Source organism: Aspergillus bombycis (assembly GCF_001792695.1).
Source record: "Aspergillus bombycis strain NRRL26010 chromosome Unknown contig00066, whole genome shotgun sequence".
Classification (NCBI taxonomy): Eukaryota; Fungi; Ascomycota; class Eurotiomycetes; order Eurotiales; family Aspergillaceae; genus Aspergillus; species Aspergillus bombycis.
In genome coordinates, this window is record NW_019170068.1 from 86,619 (window position 1) to 106,646 (window position 20,028).

General features: G+C 47.8%; 5 protein-coding genes across 5 annotated transcripts; 3 read left to right on the forward strand and 2 right to left on the reverse strand.

The window, feature by feature from the left end:
• Positions 1-1,589: 1,589 nt before the first annotated feature.
• On the reverse strand, positions 1,590-3,793 carry ABOM_008803 (2-isopropylmalate synthase; the record flags this gene model as incomplete). The annotated part of the gene is made up of 4 exons (XM_022535932.1): positions 1,590-1,787; positions 1,857-3,440; positions 3,520-3,664; positions 3,786-3,793. 4 exons carry the CDS (start codon positions 3,791-3,793, stop codon positions 1,590-1,592), a joined length of 1,935 nt encoding a protein of 644 aa, XP_022387406.1.
• Positions 3,794-4,717: 924 nt separating this feature from the next.
• drs1 (putative ATP-dependent RNA helicase DRS1) lies at positions 4,718-9,779 on the reverse strand (the record flags this gene model as incomplete). Its single annotated transcript, XM_022535933.1, has 4 exons — positions 4,718-5,425; positions 5,484-7,206; positions 7,939-7,989; positions 8,053-9,779. 4 exons carry the CDS (start codon positions 9,777-9,779, stop codon positions 4,718-4,720), a joined length of 4,209 nt encoding a protein of 1,402 aa, XP_022387405.1.
• A 1,445-nt stretch (positions 9,780-11,224) lies between these two features.
• Positions 11,225-12,119, forward strand: ABOM_008805 (ADP-ribosylation factor-like protein 2; the record flags this gene model as incomplete). The annotated part of the gene is made up of 6 exons (XM_022535934.1): positions 11,225-11,283; positions 11,336-11,446; positions 11,505-11,521; positions 11,575-11,720; positions 11,796-11,876; positions 11,988-12,119. The coding sequence occupies 6 exons, from the start codon at positions 11,225-11,227 to the stop codon at positions 12,117-12,119; spliced, it is 546 nt and encodes a 181-aa protein (XP_022387404.1).
• Positions 12,120-13,340: 1,221 nt separating this feature from the next.
• ABOM_008806 (gelsolin repeat protein) lies at positions 13,341-14,216 on the forward strand (the record flags this gene model as incomplete). The annotated part of the gene is made up of 3 exons (XM_022535935.1): positions 13,341-13,441; positions 13,497-13,536; positions 13,869-14,216. 3 exons carry the CDS (start codon positions 13,341-13,343, stop codon positions 14,214-14,216), a joined length of 489 nt encoding a protein of 162 aa, XP_022387403.1.
• Positions 14,217-15,576: 1,360 nt separating this feature from the next.
• Positions 15,577-19,320, forward strand: ABOM_008807 (uncharacterized protein; the record flags this gene model as incomplete). The annotated part of the gene is made up of 3 exons (XM_022535936.1): positions 15,577-16,711; positions 16,913-17,951; positions 18,315-19,320. 3 exons carry the CDS (start codon positions 15,577-15,579, stop codon positions 19,318-19,320), a joined length of 3,180 nt encoding a protein of 1,059 aa, XP_022387402.1.
• Between the last annotated feature and the right edge of the window lie 708 nt (positions 19,321-20,028).

The following is a 20,028-nucleotide window of genomic DNA, read 5'->3' on the forward strand; positions in this document are numbered from 1 at the left end:
ACAAACATGGTGCCACATGACACCGACTGCTCCAGCGACTATAAACCCCCCCCTCCCTTTCCTCGTTTCCATACTCCATCCGAATATGAAGACCTCAGCACACCATTATCATCAGTGAGCCACCTATTATCAGCTGCGATATGACTCTTCCCCGGGAAGCCTCCTGTATCTCCGCTCTCGTAGTATTGGAAGCCTCTCAATATCCCCAGGATTCTTGAACTGATCTATCACCTGAGCGATATACAATGTGTAACCATGTGAGTAATACTGCCCCGTAAGGAAACGCGATCTGGTAGTGCTTTTCGGGGATGTGATCATTGTTGGCACGCTAGAGGGTGCGCAGCGTGGATGGATCGACTATATCATACCCTACTCAGATAGTATGAAAGGATGGTTTGGATGTGCACGTTCTTTTGAAGTGGAAGACTCTGGGACTTTGTCGGTATATGGGATGCCCTGTTCCCAGTAGTTGAGGATTTTCCTTTGGTGGTAGTAAGTACAGCAAGTAGTCGTATGCCTCACATGCCTCATCCACGAGTGACATGAAAGCGCTAACCGGTTGACGAAGCAATAAAACCAGCCATTTCTATGCATACGCCTGTGTCCGAGAGAAGAGCCACCAAAGTATACCCCTCAGAAGGCGAGACCAAGCAACGTTTCTGCTGAAGACAGCAAGTGACCCAAAGGCTAGAGCATGGGCGCTGAGATCTCGTACATGGATAGGACTGTGGATGTTGGGCTCGGTGTGTTGTTACTTTCGCATGTCATCTAACCTTACCAAGCCTGGATGTAACGAAAAGAGAGCTCTCCAGGTGTAAAAAATCAACAACATTCAGGAACACAGTGATGATGACTGCACACCGGCCGTCTTCCTAGGACAACAGCAGATATTAAAGAGAAAAAAGTAAAAAAAAGAAAAAAAAAAAAAAAAAAAAAGATGGAGATGCGGGGAATTGAACCCCGGACCTTTCACATGCTAAGCGAACATTATACCACTAAACCACATCCCCAAGTGCATGTTATGAACTCACATATCTATAATTATGAAGGACTTTTAGAAAAAACCATTACAAACATTTTTTTCTGAAATAAGGTCCGCTTTAACCGTAAGTGGTAAAGTGGAATTCCTGGATCCACCAGGGCGATCCCCCGTCTCCAAAGATATCCCCAAGTATGTTATTTTTTGTTGTGTTTTGTGTTATGTCTCGTGTCTGTTTGAGATATAAGATTATAGTCCATAAACGGTACAGGGCTACGGGCTGTACTCGTTTTGTAGAGTATATACGCAGACTATGAGTGCACTCTCAGGTGTCTATCTGAATATATATACTCAGTAGACCCGACAGCATGTTTGGATTGTTTCTTTTTTGCCAGCGAGTTTCTACTTGACAACCGAGTGAGAAATGTTTGACATCTCAATTATATTATCTTTCGTACCATGTCATTCTGTACATACAAAAATGCTTTCCAAGACCTTGCTTTTCTGCTACTGTAGTCTGAAAAAAAACCTGAACATCCACCCCCAGCCATGAATTAGGAAAAGATAGAGAGAAAATATCGAAAAGGGTAGAAGAAAGAAAGCTCAAGATTTATTGGCTTTCAGCTTGTCTCGTCAGGCCATCAATATCTACCTGTGGCTTGGCACTGCCGTTAGCAGCCTTTGCCAGGTTGGTAGCAAGATCACTGGAGCCAGTGAGGGTTTCTAGGGCTTGCAGATCCTCGTCAGTGAGGGTGTTGGAGCGCATAGGGCGGAAGGGAGCAGGAGAGCCGGCACGGCTAGTCAGAAACTGCACAACAGAAGTTAGTACGAGATATATATAATGATGATTGCAGCCTAAAGAAGTTAGGGGGCTTACCGAGCTAGCGGCACTGAGCAAAGCGATCAAACTGGCCTGGACAACGTCCTGGTGGATACCCACACCCCAGACCTGCTCCTTGCTACCAGCTGCAGTGCACTGGATGTACGTTGCGGCCTTCACCTCCCTACCCAAACCAATGGAGTGTTCCTTGTAGTCGACAACGTCAAGATCAATGCCGAGTGTCGACAAGGCACCAGCCAAGGAGGAGATAGCACCAGGACCAACGCCAGTAATAGCGTGCTGAACCCCATCAATCTCGATGACACCAGTGAAGCGCCGCTTGAGGTTCTTAGTGTTCAGAGCCTTGCCAGGCTCGGGGGGTGCCGGGGACGTTGAGCGGTCCGTGGTGATGTTGTAGTCGACAAGGTTGAAGCGGGGGTTGGACTTGAGGTGGTATGCCTCCTCGAAAAGACCGACGATTTCGCTTGCCCTCAGCTCCCGACTGACCTCTTCCGACTTCTTTTGAACGACCTTGCTGAACTCGACCTGCAAGGCGCGCGGGAGATCCAGCTCCAAGCTGCGCAAAATAACCCAAGCAGCACCACCCTTGCCACTCTGGGAGTTGACACGAATAACAGCCTCGTAAGTTCTGCCGATATCTTGAGGATCCAAGGGGAGATAAGGAATTTCCCATTGGACTTCCTCATCTGACGCTGCCGTAGCATCATCCCGAAGCTTGAAGCCTTTCTTAATAGCATCCTGGTGACTGCCACTGAAAGCGCAAACGACCAGTTGACCGCCGTAGGGCCACCGTTCGTTGACAGGAATCTTATTGCTTTCTTCAACGACCTTGATGACAGCGTTGATATCGGAGAAGTCAACATTGGGGGTGATACCCTGTGTGTAGAGGTTGAGAGCCAGAGTGACCAGGTCAACGTTACCCGTTCTTTCACCGTTTCCGAACAGAGTGCCCTCCACACGCTGCGCGCCGGCCATCTGAGCCAGCTCAGCAGCCGCAATGGCACAGCCACGGTCATTATGCGGGTGAATGGAGACGACATACTTCTCTCGCTCCGACACATGACGGCAGAAGTACTCAATCTGGTCCGCAAAAACGTTGGGAGTCGACATTTCTACTGTTGCCGGCAGGTTAAAGATAATGGGAGCCTCCTCTGTAGGACCCCAAGCCTCCTTGACTGCCTCGCAAACCTGCGCAGCGAACTCGGGCTCCGTGTCAGAGAAGGTTTCGGGAGAGAACTCGAAGTGCCATTCGGTACCGGCGGTCGAGGGGTCGTCCTTTGTGATCGAACGTGCGAACTTCGCGCAGCGGACAGCCATTTCCAAACTCTTCTGTTTGTCCATGTTGAAGACAATTCGACGGAAGCATGGGCTCGTGGCTAGGTAGATGTGTAGGATAGCCTTCTTTGCACCCTTCAGAGAGTCCACCGTGCGGCGGATGAGGTCTTCACGGCAAGGGGACAGGACCTGGAGCCATACATCATCTGGAACGACGCCAGGGGTCTCCACCAGGCGCCGAGTGAAATCGAAGTCTGTTTGCGAGGCAGATGGGAATGAAACTTCAATCTCCTTGTAGCCAATATCGACGAGCATTTTAAAGAAGCGGAATTTTTGTTCACCGTCCTGTGAAAACCCAATGTGTTAGAATAACTAGTCTCGTGCAATAAATCAGTCGCAATTGCGCTCCCACAAGCTGTCATACCATTGGATCAGGCAAGCTCTGGTTGCCATCTCTTAGATCAGTAGCCAGCCACCGGGGAGCCTTTTCGATGGCTTTGTTGGGCCATTGGCGATCGGGGAGATGCAGCGGCTTAAAGCGTTTGTACTTTTTCGAGGGATCTTTGAGCCTATCATTTTACTGTAAGTGCATTGAGTTGAAAGAATAGGCGGCAGGGTGCGACGTTGAGTGCTGCGGACGGGAAGCTCCACGATAACGGAGCTATGGAGGGGGAGGGGCAGTGGACTTACATCGGCATGGTAGCGGTTAGCGGGTGAGATCCGCAGTGGGGGAATGGAGAGAAAAGAGAGAGGGAGAGACAAAAAAGGTCGAGGAATAGAATCTCTCAGAACGGGGAGAGGTCAACAGTCAAGAAGAAAATGAAAATATGAGCTGGAAAAGTTTGAGCGAAAGCAAACGAAGCAATTGAGGGTATTTAAGATGCACAATGAGTCAACCCAATCAATTGCAGTGACTCTCCGCTTCAATTTTTCTCTCGCCGACAGCGGATGGCAAAAGCGACGTATGATTTGATACCAGACCACAAATGGGGCAACGGGGACGGGGTGACTAACACTGCACCTTTTCGTCTTCAAGCCTTTGAACCGCTACGCCTTGTTGGTGACAAAAGTCAAGCTCTAGTGGTCTAACAACGTACGAGAGAGGTACCCTGGACCACATGGAACAAACTGGGCCTCGCTTTGGACCCGGTCAATCATCGAGTCGTTATTAGCAATAATATTGACCGTTCCTTCATCCTATTTGTGCAATCTGCATTCCAGATGGAGTTCAACATCAAACTATTTGAGTCCAACATGTTTCATCGTCCCCAGCCGGCCGATGACCGGAGGTCTTGACTGCCTCAGGCCATCAAAACAGGCCACTTTCGTCCGCGGCAAGCCGACAGTTTCCGGGGAGTTTGTCGATCCCCAGTGTGACATGACGACAGTGATCCAGCGGTATGCCCCATGGCGAGGTCCAAGATAACGGGCATTAGGTTAAGCTAGGCTATGATTTTTCTTTAGCCCGAGGTAACAAATGAGAATAATCCTAGTAATTTTTAAAAGATATCTAGAGGTATGAGGTACATGAATGCATACATATATATACAGGCAAGAGAACATGTCAGAGTCCTGATGCAGACGTAGGGTGGTAATCATCAACATCCGACTCTCCTTCTTCCTCATTTCTTGCCCTTCTTTTTATTATCTTTCTTGCTCTTCTGAATCTTCCCTTGCTTCTGAGATTCTCGGTCCACTTTGCCCTTCTTCCATCCAATATTTCCTTCGTTACGCTGGCGGGCGTCATCGAGACGCTTCTTGTCCTTATTGCTCAGTTTCTGCTTGTCCTTCTTCGACTTCACAGAATCCAATCCATTAAGCTCTGCGGCCCCGGCCTTCTTAGAGAGAATCTTTTCACGTTCGCTTGCAAACCATGTACGCTTTGGTCGCGACATAATCTCCGCTTCGTGCTTAATCATATTCTCACTCTTGGTCACCTGCATTTCCGCTTGCGCCAGCTGCTTTTCTATTTTCTCCTCTTCGAGCACTGCGTCAATTTCTTCCTCAAGATCCTTGGCCTTCTTAGCCCATCTGTCGGCAACGGCTGGGTCGACAACTCGGCTTGCGACCTTGGCTCCCTGCGCCTTGCTAGCCTTGACAGCTGCCTTAACCACCTTGCGATCTGGCTCGGCAGCGATCGTGCAGGCTCGACCAGAGCGACCGGCACGAGCAGTACGACCGACTCGATGCAGGTAGATTTCATGGCTTTGAGGAGCTTCGTAATTAATGACCGTTTCCACCCCTTTTATATCCAAACCACGAGCTGCCAAATCGGTAGCTAGTAGGAAAGATACCTTGCCCTCACGGAAATTCTCAACGCTTCTTATACGCTGTAACTCATGTTAGACTTCTGCATAGTGAGGCCAATTTGCGCTAGGCATGACATACCTGTTCTTGACTCATGCTACCATGAAGCTCAGCAGCTTTCAATCCAATGAGCCCAAAGACAATCCGCACACGATGTGCTTCTTTTTTCTGCCGGAAGAACACAATAACCCGTCCCGTGTAAACCTCCTTGCATAGGTGAAGAAGATATCCCAGTCGCTTATCCTCCCTTCCAGGTCGTAAACGCACAAATTCTTGAACCAGGTTCATGGAGGTGTTCTTCTTAGAGTCAACCATTAGTCGTACAGGCCGGTTAAGCCCCACTCGAATAAGCTTGTCGACTGAATCGGTCATGGTTGCTGAAAAGAGCATCGTCTGCCGTGACTTCGGAATGGTAGTCAAAATTTCGTTCAGCTCATCTGCAAAACCATCCTCCAGCATCCGATCGGCTTCATCCAAGACCAAAATCTCGAGTGTATCAACAGTGAAGCTCGCTGAGTTACGCATGTGGTCAATGAAACGACCAGGAGTGGCAATGATAACATCAGGGCGCTTCTTCAGGATATTCTCTTGTTCACGGAGACTGAAACCACCAACAAGTTGACAGAACGTGATATCAGTATACGTAGCCAGTTTGGTAGCCACATTGTAGCACTGTACAGCCAGTTCACGAGTGGGCATCAGGATCGCAACACGGCTAGTAGGGACCTTTCGGGGGCGGAACAGAAGACGCTCGAGAATGGGAACAACGAAAGCAGCCGTCTTTCCTGAACCGGTCACCGCACTACCAACAATATCCTTGCCGAGAAGTGCCACGGGGATTGTCTTGCGCTGAATTGGGGTCGGGTTTGTGAAGTTGACCGCAGCCAATCCACGCAGAATGGGTCGGGACAGGTTGAATTCCTGGAATGACCTTTTAGACAGCTCAGCTGCAGATTGTTCGCTAGTCTGCTCCTCAGGTGCGAAAAAGGCCTTGCGCTTTGCTTCTTCTTCTGCATCAACCTCACTCTCGGCATCTGAGCCATCGTTGTCTGAAGCAACATCATCGGGATGTTGGACAGGGGTTGCGACAGAGTCGTTGTCAGAGGCGGCATCATCATCATCATCATCATCATCGCTGCCTACATGCTCATCTTCACTGGCCGACTCTTGTGCATCAGACTGCCCGCTCTCATCCTCGCCGTCAGCACCCATTCCAAACGCATCTTCAGCCATCAATTCATCGTCCTGGAAATCCACTGACATCCCTCCATCCGAGGCATCACCCTCATTTTCACTCCCCTCATCTTCGCTCTCAACCTCCTGCTTCTTCTGCTTCTTTTTCGACTGGGCCTCTTTCTTCGCTTGTCTCCTCGATATGATCTCATCAATGTCCACTCCCTGTTTATCGCCGTTCTTATTTGCACCGTCTTTCGTATCATCTAATCCCCATCCATCGAAACCTTCAACCACGTCCTTCTGAGCTGCAGCGCCGACGTCAAACTCGAAATCCGAATTCAGTGCCCCATCATCCTCCCCAGCATCGTCTTCCTCCTCTGGCTCTTCCTCCGATTCAGATACAGTCTCTTCACCTGTCTTCTCTTTTTTCCCGTTTTTCAATAGCTTCTGTTGCTTCTGTTTCTTGCTCTGGCTTTGTGTTGTCTCCGCCGTGTCCCTCTTGCGCTTCTTGGTGGTTGAATTCGCCGTTTCTTTGTCTGCATGGTCATCTCCGTCCTCATTGATGTCGTTAAATGCATCGTTTTCATCATCGGAGAGTGTAAGCACGAAGTCTTCGTCCTTGGGAGCACTGCGCTTTTTTGACGGTGCCATTTTTTTTTCGGGTTTATAAGGTATAAAACCTGGCAAGCAAGTAGATTAGGTAGTCGCTTTTCAATAAAAATAGGATGAACACAAATAAGTAAGATAAAGGGCTACCTAATGTCCTCCCAGACCCTTAAGCTGCACCCACTAGTTCTTGTCCTTTCGTGGAAAAGAAAAAAAAGTTCAAACCCGCGGAGGCGGTGAAAGAATACGCTACGGCAAAAAAGACTGCGGACTGTTTTGGGGATAGATTGATTGGTCTACGGTTGTTCTTATCCTCTACTTGAACTATTCTGTAATGGGACTAATGTCAAGTACCTGCCATGGATCTACTAGTTTCTGCTGTTTTTCATGTTCATGAGTAAAAGCACACTCTATTCCCCGTTTCCCCCCTTCTTCCTCTTCTTTTTTTGTTTTTTCGTAATGTCTTGAGGTGTTTGACTATGCAGGGTTTTTGCCATCGAAGTGCCTTAAAGAACAACACGATATGGAAAAGATAACGAAAAGACATAAAGGCCATGTAACCCATATTACGACCAATTTAGAAGAAAACCATATGGATCTGCTAAGTCCAGCGATATCAGTAGCATTCTGCTGAATATAATGATAACAGTTATTTTTTCTATTTATTTTTTATTATTTTTTTGGTTGAATCAGCTAAACTAGCATTCCCCCGATCGATGTGGACAGACACTCCGGTTCAATTTAGGTATCGAACCTATCGCCCGTATGGTGGCCGATATTTCGAACAAGGTAAGTGACATTGAGACTAATGGTAATCAGTGGATCTGCTTTACGGCAATGTTTGCTTGATCCGTGAGGGGTGCCTTACAAATGGCTAAATTTGACTCTTGCACCCTTGAGTCGACCCTGTTCTTCAAAGTCGTACTGCCTTTTGAGCCATTCTTCAACCCAGCTGTAGGTAGGTCTTTTGTCAGATGGGTAGCTGATGGCAAAAAGAAGGCGGCCAAGCCTGCGTTGACCTCCTGCCCAGTAGCCGGTACGGTCTTCAGTATTGCAATCGAAGAAATACCCACGCTTCGGAATGTAGGTAGGGTCGCACACTTCAAGAAGCTTATCCATTAGACACTTTCCAACACCCTTGTGCGTGTGTCCAGGCTTAACAAAAAGCTCCAGCTCCGCTGTAAAACGACCACTGGTTCTGCGTCCTATGTAGTCAGTCGCCAGTGCATAGCCCAGAATCTTTTGAGGACTATTATCCGCCGTTGCCCTGATTTTGCGCTCCGCGGCAACAATAAAAGGCAGTTTTTCCTCGGTACAGTCATCAATACACTGGCGAATATCACCAGCTTCAAGTGGCTCGACATAAGTACTCAAAGGAGAATTGTGTGCATACCAGTTGAAAATTTCAAGGAGTCCTGGGACATCACCCATTTCAACAGGACGCAGATAGACGTTCTCTTTAAGCACACTGACGCTGGGCTGCGGAAAATTTCTTAAGCCTTCAAGATAATGCTCGCGTGTAATTTTCCTTCGAAGTTGCTCTTCATCACGCTCCTCTTTATTGTGAAGCTCCCAGTTGTGGCAATAACCCTGGACGGTTTCATGGCAATGGAGCTGCGACTCTTTGTCGTCCATGTCTAGGAGAGTCGTTTGTTCCTCTAAGTCTGGAATATACATGGTCCGTATGCCATCTGGATGCGCCGTCCCATCAAAAAAAGCATGGTGGTAGATATCGGCATAGCAGCAAATATGAATGGTGCCGTCGAGCCAACGACGGAACCAATCGCGAAAGGCCTCGTAGCTGGAAGAGCAGGCATGTGGATAATACTCCCAATTAGCATAATAAATATCTGTCCAGCTATGCTTCAGCTCCTGCTCAGACTCTGTATTCTCGCCTCCAGTGCCACCCTGGAGCCCAGCAGTTTGTGCAAGCTGTGTTAATATACGTTTGTGTTCATCAGTTGGCTCAGATGACAGGTTCAGCTCTCTATCCTTAACAATAGGATAGACAGTAGGGCTGCATTCATAGTATTCCCACTGGGCAGCTAATTTATAAGTCTTAGATACGCTGGGTTTAAGAGTTTCATGAGTACTACCAGACGTTAAGCCCGTTATACCGGGGACACTTGCCGATTGTATTGGAGCAACACGGCACTTCTTAATCGATAGGTAAAACTCCGAGTTTGGGTCGGTTCCAGGACCAGACCTGCATCTTTCGAGAATCTCAGGATTGGCTGTAGGGTAGTTAAGGTCCTTAAAACGGTCCAGATGTGCCTGTCGGACTATCTGTGCCCGAAGGCGGTTAAGCTCCTCCAACGCTTCTTCTTTTGAGCTAGTTGGACTCGCCTCTTGGACAGGCTCGTTGCCAATGGGGAGATTTTTCCGACTCGCTGGGGTGACTTTCTGTCTAATATTCTGTTGAACGTTGCTCGTTACCTTACCACCTGTGTAGCTGCTCTGCGAGGAGCTCAGAATGCACTGGAGAGTCTCGTGAATATTTTCCGTTTGGGGTACTGGAGTGATTTGGGCATTAGTACTGCTCGTCTTGTTTCCACAACGAAGAATGACTACATCAGACTCCTCGCTGGTAGTCATTTTGACGCCAGCTACTTTCCTGTCTGAGTGAGCATTAGCCTACAAACCATTACTGACTATGGATCGAGGATATCTTACCAACTGCATTCGCACTTAATATTCCGTTTGGGGGGCGCGAGGTTTTGGGTGGTATGCTGTTGGCCTTCTGATGCACTGTAGATCTTGTTGACTTGGATATGGGCTGAGCAGATTCTAGGGAAGGGTGATTGGCAGAAGGTCGCAAATGTTCAGTATTATCATGAGACGACTTGATGTGTGCTTTTGAAAGCTCTCTATGTAGTAGCGATCGCCTCTCCCTCATATGAGGTGCAATATAAGGAATAGGTGAAGGTCTCCAATTCTTCGGACAGTCTTTAATACTAGACTTCGGTGTCATACTCTGGTTATCTGTATTCTCTTGTGGGGTATGGTGTTTATGAGTTGGATCACTCCGATTCACATCTGAGGCTGTAGTGAAATCTTTCAACTTTGTAGATGATGAATGAGACCAAGTATTCTTGTGTTGTCGCTTGTAAGAAATATGTTTGGAAGTAGGTAGCAAATGATCTGGAGCTTTTGTTGGGGTGGACGCTTTCTTAGATTGACAGGTGTCTTCAGGTGCACCAGTGACTTTGGTACGTAAAGTAGATTTGTGGCTCTCCGAATGTTGGGACTGTTGGGGATCTGGATTCTTTGTGGATGTTTCGTTTCTGGAGGTAGGATATCTGGTCTGATTACACTTCCTGTCCATGATTTGTTTGCTAGATTATCGATTATGGTCAACAAGACTGTGAGATGGAAGTCAGTACTATTATAATTGTATATTTTTTTTCCTTTGAAATTTAGCTTCAGTAGAGTAATGCACCTCTAAGAACAATTGCTTGTTACCTTTGTCATAAATGTATGTAAGCTCTATCTGCAGCAATGGTTGGCCATAGTAATATGACTATATGATTGGTGGACCGGAAATGATGAATACTACTACTACTACTACTAGTAATAGTAGTAGTACAGTAGAAGCTTTGTTGGAATGGATCAATAGCAATTGATTGTGGCAAGGGGTGAGACCAAAGGAATTCACTCAACGTCAGGTGTTCAGTCAGAAATGACCTTAATACTGTACTTGGTAGAAGAGCCTCATGTGAAGGAAACACCTCAGAAGGAAATTCCCCCATAGTCCAGTCTCCTACTAGGTGCCGTCGATCATACTTCTAATTGGAGTATGAACATTACTCTAGGAAACTAATTACAAAATACTAAAAATGCAAGTAAGATACATTTCTAAAAGCCCAAGTCAGGGAGTCTATGAAGACCTGAATTGTCTTGTTAGGGTTCTACCGTTCTTCCTCTCTGGTCTTGAGTGGTTTAATCTCCACCATCTCGAAGCGGAAACCCCAATTATGACTTTGAACCCAACCACCTGCACCTCTATTTACCCCTAAGACAATGACCCCGCCAACGCCATAATGCTGTCTATACTGAGAAAAGCCCGGCTAAAAGACAAGGAAATGAGAATATTGATGCTGTATGTTAAACAAGTAATGTTTGTTGGTCAACATACTCAGCCCCAACCACAGCGGCCTTGATAATGCCGGAAAGACCACGATTGTCAAGCGGATTATGAACGAGGATGTCACCACGGTTAGCCCAACGCTGGGGTTTATCATCAAAACTATTGATTTTCAAGGGTATTTGGCCTCATACTCCAAACGCGAGTCTAGTAAATTGCTAATAGCTTCTGTGCAGATACAAACTCAACATTTGTAAGTACCGCCATCACCTTACCACGGATCTAATCCACTTACGTGAGGACTAGGGGATGTAGGAGGGCAGAAGACATTACGCTCATACTGGAAAAATTATTTTGAGAAGACTGACACTTTGGTCTGGGTTGTTGATGCAACAGATCGTTTGAGAATCGATGATTGCCGGGATGAACTTGCCGGCCTTCTTCTCGAAGAGGTACGCTGCAAACTGTTCCAGTCCCCGCTTTCAAATTTTAGTTTTGTCGGTTTGTTTGACTAACTTACTGTTCAGCGACTGACGGGGGCAAGTCTTTTGATATTCTTAAATAAAACTGACGTTGAAGGCTGCATGACAGAGGATGAAGTCCATGATGTCAGTTTATTTTTATTTTTCTTCTTCTCTTTCGTTTTCTTCAATTTTAACTCCCAGCGACTCCTTTACTCCTTATCATACCTCGTGAAATGATTCTAACACTCTCTTCAGCGGCTTGAACTTGATTCGATCAAGACCCATAAATGGACGATATTACCCTGCAGTGCTATGACGGGGAAAAATCTCCATGATGGCCTAGAATGGGTCGTGCAGGATGCAAAGGATAGACTATTTCTTTATTGAAAATGATCCTTGATAAGGTTATTGCCGAATAATAATGGACATACACTTGTTGACCTGCGCGCTGTCTCTTCCCTATTTCATCCACTTGCACAGTCTAAAGAGATAAGATGAATGTTTAATTATGAGAGCTTAGCAGCATAACTGGTATACTACAATGCTTCTGGCTTGAACTATTGTAGATGACTAAGTAGTAACTGAAGCTATGGTATATTGTGACCGGATAAGTTGTCTACTGCTATTTGCTAGTTTTCTTATTCTACTTCTCTTCCTGTTCAGCCTGTTACTTTCTGTTCATTTCTTTCAATTCATCTCATTTGTCTTTTGCTTTTTGCATTTTATATTCAAACATAATGCAATGGGTTTGTTTCAGATATGTTCTGATGGTCAGACCTGATCTTAGAGTCAGTGTGTCGTAAGGTTCATCGATAGGGGCTTGTTTCCACCAAAACGGTGAGTATCCAGGACAACGAATCTCGTCATCAGGTGGGGTGTCTCTAATGTGTTGTTCGCTGTCATCTTTTCTACTCTTGGGTCGAGAAGATTCTCTCAAACTCATCCATGGATCTCTGCCGAGTCGTGACCTCGGAAGTTTCATTGACAATAGTCTAATGCGAAACCACCCAATGGAGAATCAAGAGCTATGTAGGTATATATTTCGACCATAATAAAACCTAATTGACTTAGTTGGTAACCATAATTTATCCATCTTGTTCGTTTTGTTTCCGATCGCGGGGCAGGAAATCCCATGAGATTAAATTGGCTCCACCGTCATCAGAGCCGACGGCCGGCAAGGGTTTTTTTTCGTTTTGGTTGGGTTTGGTAAGGGAACGTAAACAATCTACCGGGTTGAGGAACAACAAAACATTGTCTAATTCCTGTAGAACAACTTCAAGATTCGTGGTTGTGTTTACTTATACGTATTTGTAGTCGAATTAATCCTATCTATCAAAAAAATGCTACAGCGATTAAAATTAACCCTTACTGCAGATTTACGCTCTGCGTGTGTTTGGACAGGACTTGACAGAGTCTTCTGTGCCTAAGAAAAGAAAATATTAGTGTGACCAACGAATGGAATGGAATGCCTTGCGGTCGGGCGCCTCTTTTCAGCAAGGATGTACTTGTCCTAGTGGGGCTGCCGTGTGATGTGCGTCCGTCTTTTGGGCTTGTTGTTGCCTTTCCGATGATTTCTGCTGAACGCTGGCCGCTGATTAGGTGTTCAAAATGGTCATTACCTTACCACTAATCTACTACCTGACCCAACTAACTACTTCCCTCAGCTGGTACCCATCGCTGACAATTATTGCCGTCGGGCAGCTTGAAGGGTAAACAAAGCCGAGGAAACCAGCCCTCCTCCTGATGTCTTCATCACCGCTTCAGTGAGGCTCAGAACAAAATTGCCAGACAGAGAGGGAAAAGGGTGAGGACGACAAAAGAAGCGAGGTTTGATTAATATCAATCGCACTTTAGTCTTCTGTCGTGCCGTGGAACTGAACTCCGGGCTACTCTTATTTTTCCTTCTGGATACATTTATTAAATTATTATCAGCCCATCTGACTGGTTGGTTAATTATACGCCCAATAATTATTGACCTTCTTCTCCTTACCAACATCCACACCCCTCCGTTGGTGCGCCTCTCGCCAAACCCCACAGTTCTCGTCTGCCGCTTGTTTCTTTGGGAGGCGTTCTTTGTTTTTTCCTTTCCTTTCCTTGTCCTCTCCTATTCCGACTTGTGACATATCATCTGCCAAGGGGACTATGTCTTCCTCAGCCGACGCCGAGGGTTCGGAGGATGTCAATGACTTCCTGCTTCGTATCCGGGAGCTCGGAGAGAAGCGCGACAAGGAAGACGAAGAACGTACCAGGAAACTAGAGGAGGAGATTTTGCAAGGCCGGAAGGAAAGGCAGGCTCGAAGAGCTGGTATATCTGGATTCCCTTGTTATTCCCCCCCCAAACCATACGTGAGCCATGACTCACAGAAGACTGGGCCTTTCCAAGATATCCAGAGTCAGAAGCTGATTTTGTCCTCTTTGCGAAACCAATGTAGAGCGGGCACGGTCGATATCGCCGACGAAAGACTCTCCATCTATACTAGATAATGCTCGACTGAGCACCTCATCGTTTAGCCTACGAGCCATCGATCCTCCTGAACATCTTGAACCGACCCCCCGAACTCCAGACCGTGATACCAGCAGCAAATCGGAAGCCATTCGGGACGACGAATCCATAACTACCAATGGTAGTCGAAGAGGGTCTAGAGTTGATATAAACGAGTTAGAATCATCACCCAAGGCCCCTTCGGTTTCGCTACGAAGCCGAGCGGGGACGTTGTCCTGGCAGCAACGGCCGTCATCGCGAGAACTCAATAGACCCTTCTTCTCTACTTCTCCCGTTCGGGAAAACCGCTTGAGAGCCATGTCGAGTACCTCGACCGACGACCGAGGATTGTCTGGTAGCCCAACATTGCGCTCTCCTCCCATAAAGGAGGCTCCGTCATTGGACCAAGCAGAAAAAAGTGTTAGCTCCTCCATGCGGGCAACGACTGCCGAAGAAGAATTCCAAGAGCTCTCTGCGCAGGGTAAAGGCTTTACAGCATCGGAACTAGAACCAGAAACTACGCATGAGGTGGAAAAGGAACCCACTCAACCCGAAGTTGGAGAAATACGATCACGTTCCCCATCAAGGGCAAGCTCCACTTTCGCAGAAAGTAGTCTCGGCCATCGATATTCAAGTGTTTCTTCCGTCTCAACAGCTACAGGACTAGGATCTCCCATACCTCTGTCAAGTGCACAAAAGCTCGAGCCCCGAAAGACCGAGGCAGACTCAGAGGACCAAACGACGACGCCCCTATCGCCCAGACGTCTCTCTCCGGAACGCTCAACTTCGCCGACTAAGGGGCTTGGAGGGTTTGTGCAAAGCGCCATGATGAAACGATCTGATAGTGTTTCAAAACGTTGGAGTGCTCAACTTCCATCTGGATTGACCCGCGGCCACTCATTAGCAGGGAATAGAAATAGCTTCGCTGCGCCGAGTAAAAATGACCTTTTGTCTTCACCTCGACTTGCCCCCGACAGCTCGACTTTAACAACGCATCGTCCAGGTTCTAGCCACAGACCAAGCTCTAGCCACAGCGAGGCAACGATTGTCAAGGAGAGTGAACGCCCAGCTACTCCACCAGTTTCTAGTGGCAATGGCACTACACGACCTGATGGGAGCCCCGGAAGGCCACAACTTGCACTCCATACAAGATCTGCTAGCGCTGTGGAGAACAATGATGCTAGCTCACTACCTCCGACTAGCCCTGTAGTATCTAGGACTATGGACCCCAAGCGTTGGAGTCCGACCAAATCCACATGGCTGGAGAGTGCTCTGAACCGTCCCGATTCACCGAGGCATAAGAAGCAACCGTCGCAATCAACAACGTGGAGCAGAGAACGGCAGTCAAGGGGCAGTGTCGATATGGGACGGTCGAATACCTTTAAAGAAGTTACTCCTGTGGGATTGATGCGTACCGCCGCTCCTGGCAGCCACTCAAAAACATCGAGTGTTTCTGGAATGCCAGATTTGTTCGGCACACCCGACACGACAAACAAAGCAAAGGAGACTCGAGCGGAAACCACCGCACCTGACACTGAGGGTAATATTATACCACCTGTGGAGAAAGACTCTACAGATCATTCAAAGGCAACGGAGACCGTACCAGAGAGTACTGACCAGACCACCGAGCCAATCGCCACTAGACGCAAGCGTGCCCCAACATTATTGACGCCGATCTCGAACGCGAGTTTTGATTCGCCTATCTCGCCTACTAGGGTTTCACCTACTAGAGATCCCCTGATAAACCGACCGAAGCCCCAGTCCCCTGTGATAGATTTCCGTGCCAATCTCCGAAAGCGAGAAGTTGTTAAGGATCAAGGACCCAAGGAGGAGCCAGAGTTCAAAAATGTTTTTGGAAAGCTGAAGAAAACAGAATCATCGAATTATGTCCCATCTGACGAGCTCAAGGACAATATACTGAGAGGGAAAGCAGCATTAAATGCTACAGGAGGTCCGAAGAAAAACCAGAAAGTTGATGAACTGAAAGACAGTATTCTAAAACAGCGAGAGGCAATCAAATCCAGCAGTGGCTCGTTACGGCGCAATACTGCTGGGGAAAACGATGCCTCTATGAAGGTCGTTCCTGAAGCCATTGCGAAACGGCACAACCTGACCAAGTCCAGCAGTGCCAAAAGCAACGTGTCTGATACGCCTGCCTCCCTTTCTCCTAGGGAGCCCGGGACACCACAACTTTCACCCCAACTTCCTTCAGAGATTGAGCGTGTCGACCGTTCTCCTAGCCCACGACTTGCCGCGAAAGAACATAATCCCGATGTACCTGATACCCAGGAGCAAGTCTCTGAACCCGTTCATCCTATCAGCGAACAAAATAGTAAAATCGAGTCGAGTGAATCGGAGGATCAGTTGGAGAATGCGGTAATTGAAGAGCAGAAGAAGTCAAGTGAAGAGACCATCCAACCGGTGCGTGCTTTGCCATCGGGGAATGTCGTGCAGGCCACAAATCTGCCTGCTTCAGCTGAAGGTCTTGCTACTAAAGGTAAACTCGCAGGCCGAATAAACCCTGCCTTAGCAGGCCTTTTGTCGCGCGGTCCTCCCGCGGCAGTGAATGGGTCGAACAACGCGTGGCCCGTGAATGATACTGTGCCGTCAGCCCCGAGTCCTGCTGTAGCACTCACGCATATGACGAAAAACCGCGTCAGGGGCCCGAAAAGACGTCTCCCAAAACCTGTGGCTTCAGACTTCGTGGATTACCCATCGAAGGAAGTGACAGACTCTTGTGATGCCCCTGGCTTTCCTGATCTGAACGAGCCTGACCCTTTGGATTTCGCACCAAAGGAGTCAACCCCTCGAGAGAACTTACCATATTCTAAGATGGAAGAGAAGAAAGTCCCCGTGAAGGAAATTAGCCCAGAGGAAGAACCCGCTACCCAGGATGTTTCGCCACCTTCAACTGAGGAAACAGGAGCTGACATAAAAGATCTTGTGCCCGAAACAGAGGCTGCTAGCCAAGGAGTCTCACCATCACTTGATGTTGAGGTAGACGTCTCTATAGACCCCGCACCGAAGGAAGAGCCCAGTCTTGAAGAGACTCTACAATTCTCCGATACCATGGAAGACCAACTTCCTACAGTGGACTCTGCACTGAAGGAAAAGCCTGGTTTCCAGGGGACTCCACAGTTCTCCGCCAGCATAAAAAACGAGCTACCTGCCGTGGAGTCCGTACCGGAAGAAGAAGATATCATATTTCCAGAACCTACACTGCCCCTATATAATGAGGAAACAATTTCTAAGAATTATATATCGAAAAGAGATACTATCTCCTCCAGAATAACAATGTCCTCTGACATCGGGGAGTCCGAGACCATGAATACTGCTTCCAAGGAAGATACCGGTGTCCAGAAGATGCCATCATCCTCGGAGATTGCGGGACCTGAGCCCACTGGGTCCTTGGAAAGTGAGAAGTCTGGTTCCCTGAATAGTCTGCCGTCTCCAACTATCGTGAGATCAGAAGTCCCCTCTACAGACCTTGTGCTCGAAAAAGAGACTGAATCACGGGGCAACCCAGCTTCACCTGATATTAAGGAACTTGATGCAAGCCTATTATCTACTCAAAGCTGCGCAGGCAATTCTAGCGGCTGGCCGCTCCCTGATGGCGATATTCCCGCGCCTGCCGCTTTGGAAACAGGGTTGACTCAGCCTTCTCCACCAACGACGGACAAGCCAACCGAGTTTAAAAGGAGTATTCCTCACATGGCTGAGAGAGACTCCAAACAGAGGTTTGGTGCACTCCATTCAAAGCCAGCCACAGATTTCGAGAAACTCACGCAGAAATTCGAGAAAGCGCATGAGGACGTGGAAAACCGGCGCGATTCATTTAAACCAATTCCTCCGCCGAAAGTAGCCCCATCCACACCTACCCCCGAGTTTAGGCAATCCAGGAGCTCGCCAATCCATTTTTCGTCCCCCTCTCCGTCTCCTCTCAGGTCCAGCTTCAAACAAAACCAAATACATCCTTCTCCGACTGCTTATCGAAGGACAGCCCCGGGTATGTCACCGTCTTCACCCAGGGACAAGTCTTTACCATCCCCTCCTGTTCCTCCTAAGTCCAGCCCCTCTGTGGACCAAGTTTCTTCACGAAGATCTTCGGCATCGTTGGTGCCCCAGGCCGATGAGTCTCTTGAAGCCATTTCTGGCTTCTTCAGGACATTCCCCAATTCAAGGGATTCCGTGAATATTGATGCCCAGTTAATGCTGACGAGCAAGAATGAGAACCAGAAGATCAGGACCCTGAGGATGCAGATGTGGGAGATAACAGGTGATGGCAAGAAACAAGATCTCCCAGTCAATCAAGAGTACATCCTCTACGAAGGCAGCATGTATCTCTGCGTGCATCTATTCGAAGCTGACGGTGGCGCACGGTCAGAAGCTCATCTTTGGTGTGGTGATGATGTTCCCGATGCAGCAATAGACGATGCGCAGTCTTTTTCAAAGAAGGTGGCTAAGGAAAATGGCTGCAAATTGGAAGTCATTAAACAGGGAAAAGAAACCGCGCGTTTTATCCAAGCCCTCGGCGGAATTCTCATAACCCGTAGAGGTCTCAGTTCTCGTTCTAGTTCCTCTGCCTTTTTCATGCTTTGCGGCAGAAAGCACCTAGGCCAAATGGTCTTTGACGAAGTGAATTTCTCCCGCCAGAGCTTGTGCCCCGGCTATCCGTTCGTAATTTCTGCCATGTTTGGCAAGGTATATTTGTGGAAGGGCAAGGGCAGTGCAGCTGAAGAGGTCGGAGCCGCTCGGTTGATTGGCATGGACCTTGGCTTGACTGGCGAGTTCGAAGAGGTTGCTGAAGGAGAAGAGCCAGAGAGCTTTTTTGAATGTTTCCCACAGTATGAGGAGTCTGGAGATTACATGCGCCCAGATTATTGGCGGTTAAAGCCTAACCATGCATGTTATCGCCCGAGACTACTTCGTATTGACCATGAGCTTGGTCAGCAGCGACCAGCAGGGTTCTGGCTTCGCCGGCCAGGTTCCGCGTCTCCAGTGATTCGACCGAACGACACTGTTCAAGAGATCGAGCCTTTCTGCCAGAAAGACATCAAGGCTAATGGTATTTATGTCTTAGATACCTTCTTCGAGATCTATGTGTAAGTGTCTGTCAACAGAATACGTTCAGGCTGAACTCCTTTGGCTAACTATCCTGTCTAGGATTGTCGGCGAACATGCGTCCAACCGACCCGCAGAATTCGTCTCGGCCGTGGTATTCGCACACGAATATGGCATTCTAGCTGCTTCGCTCCAAGACCGGCCATTCATTCCTAAGAGTTTTGTGTCCCTTGGCGGTGTTCCAGGTAGCTGCTGTACAGCATTCCGCAAGTGGGAGCAGCCTACCTTGCGAGTGCCCCCACAGGTCTTTCCTTTGAACGCAGCCATCGAGCTATTCGCTCCTAATAATCTTTGTTTTATTCTCGGTTTATTTCTTGTTTTCTTTTCAAATTTCTCATTTCTTGTCTATAGATATTGCATCTGGATTGTGCATATACTGGTGTCTGTACAGAGACGTCAACCGGCCAATGGATAGAACGGAAGGGTGGGCATGGGGAGCATAATCCAAGGAGCCTGGGTCGGGGTGAATTCGGGCAATTGTCTGTACGTTGTCGGTGGAGTTTGGGAGCCACATCAGGTACATATTGGTGATTTATTCTGCATATCCGGTTTTCTCTTCTGATGTATGATATTTTATGGCTCTGGCTACGTAATGATCGCCATCTAGACTTGGGTAGAAACGTATGATTTGTTCTAGTGACTATCCAACTTGTTTTACTATTTTCGCTTATAGATGAAATTGGAGATCATTGG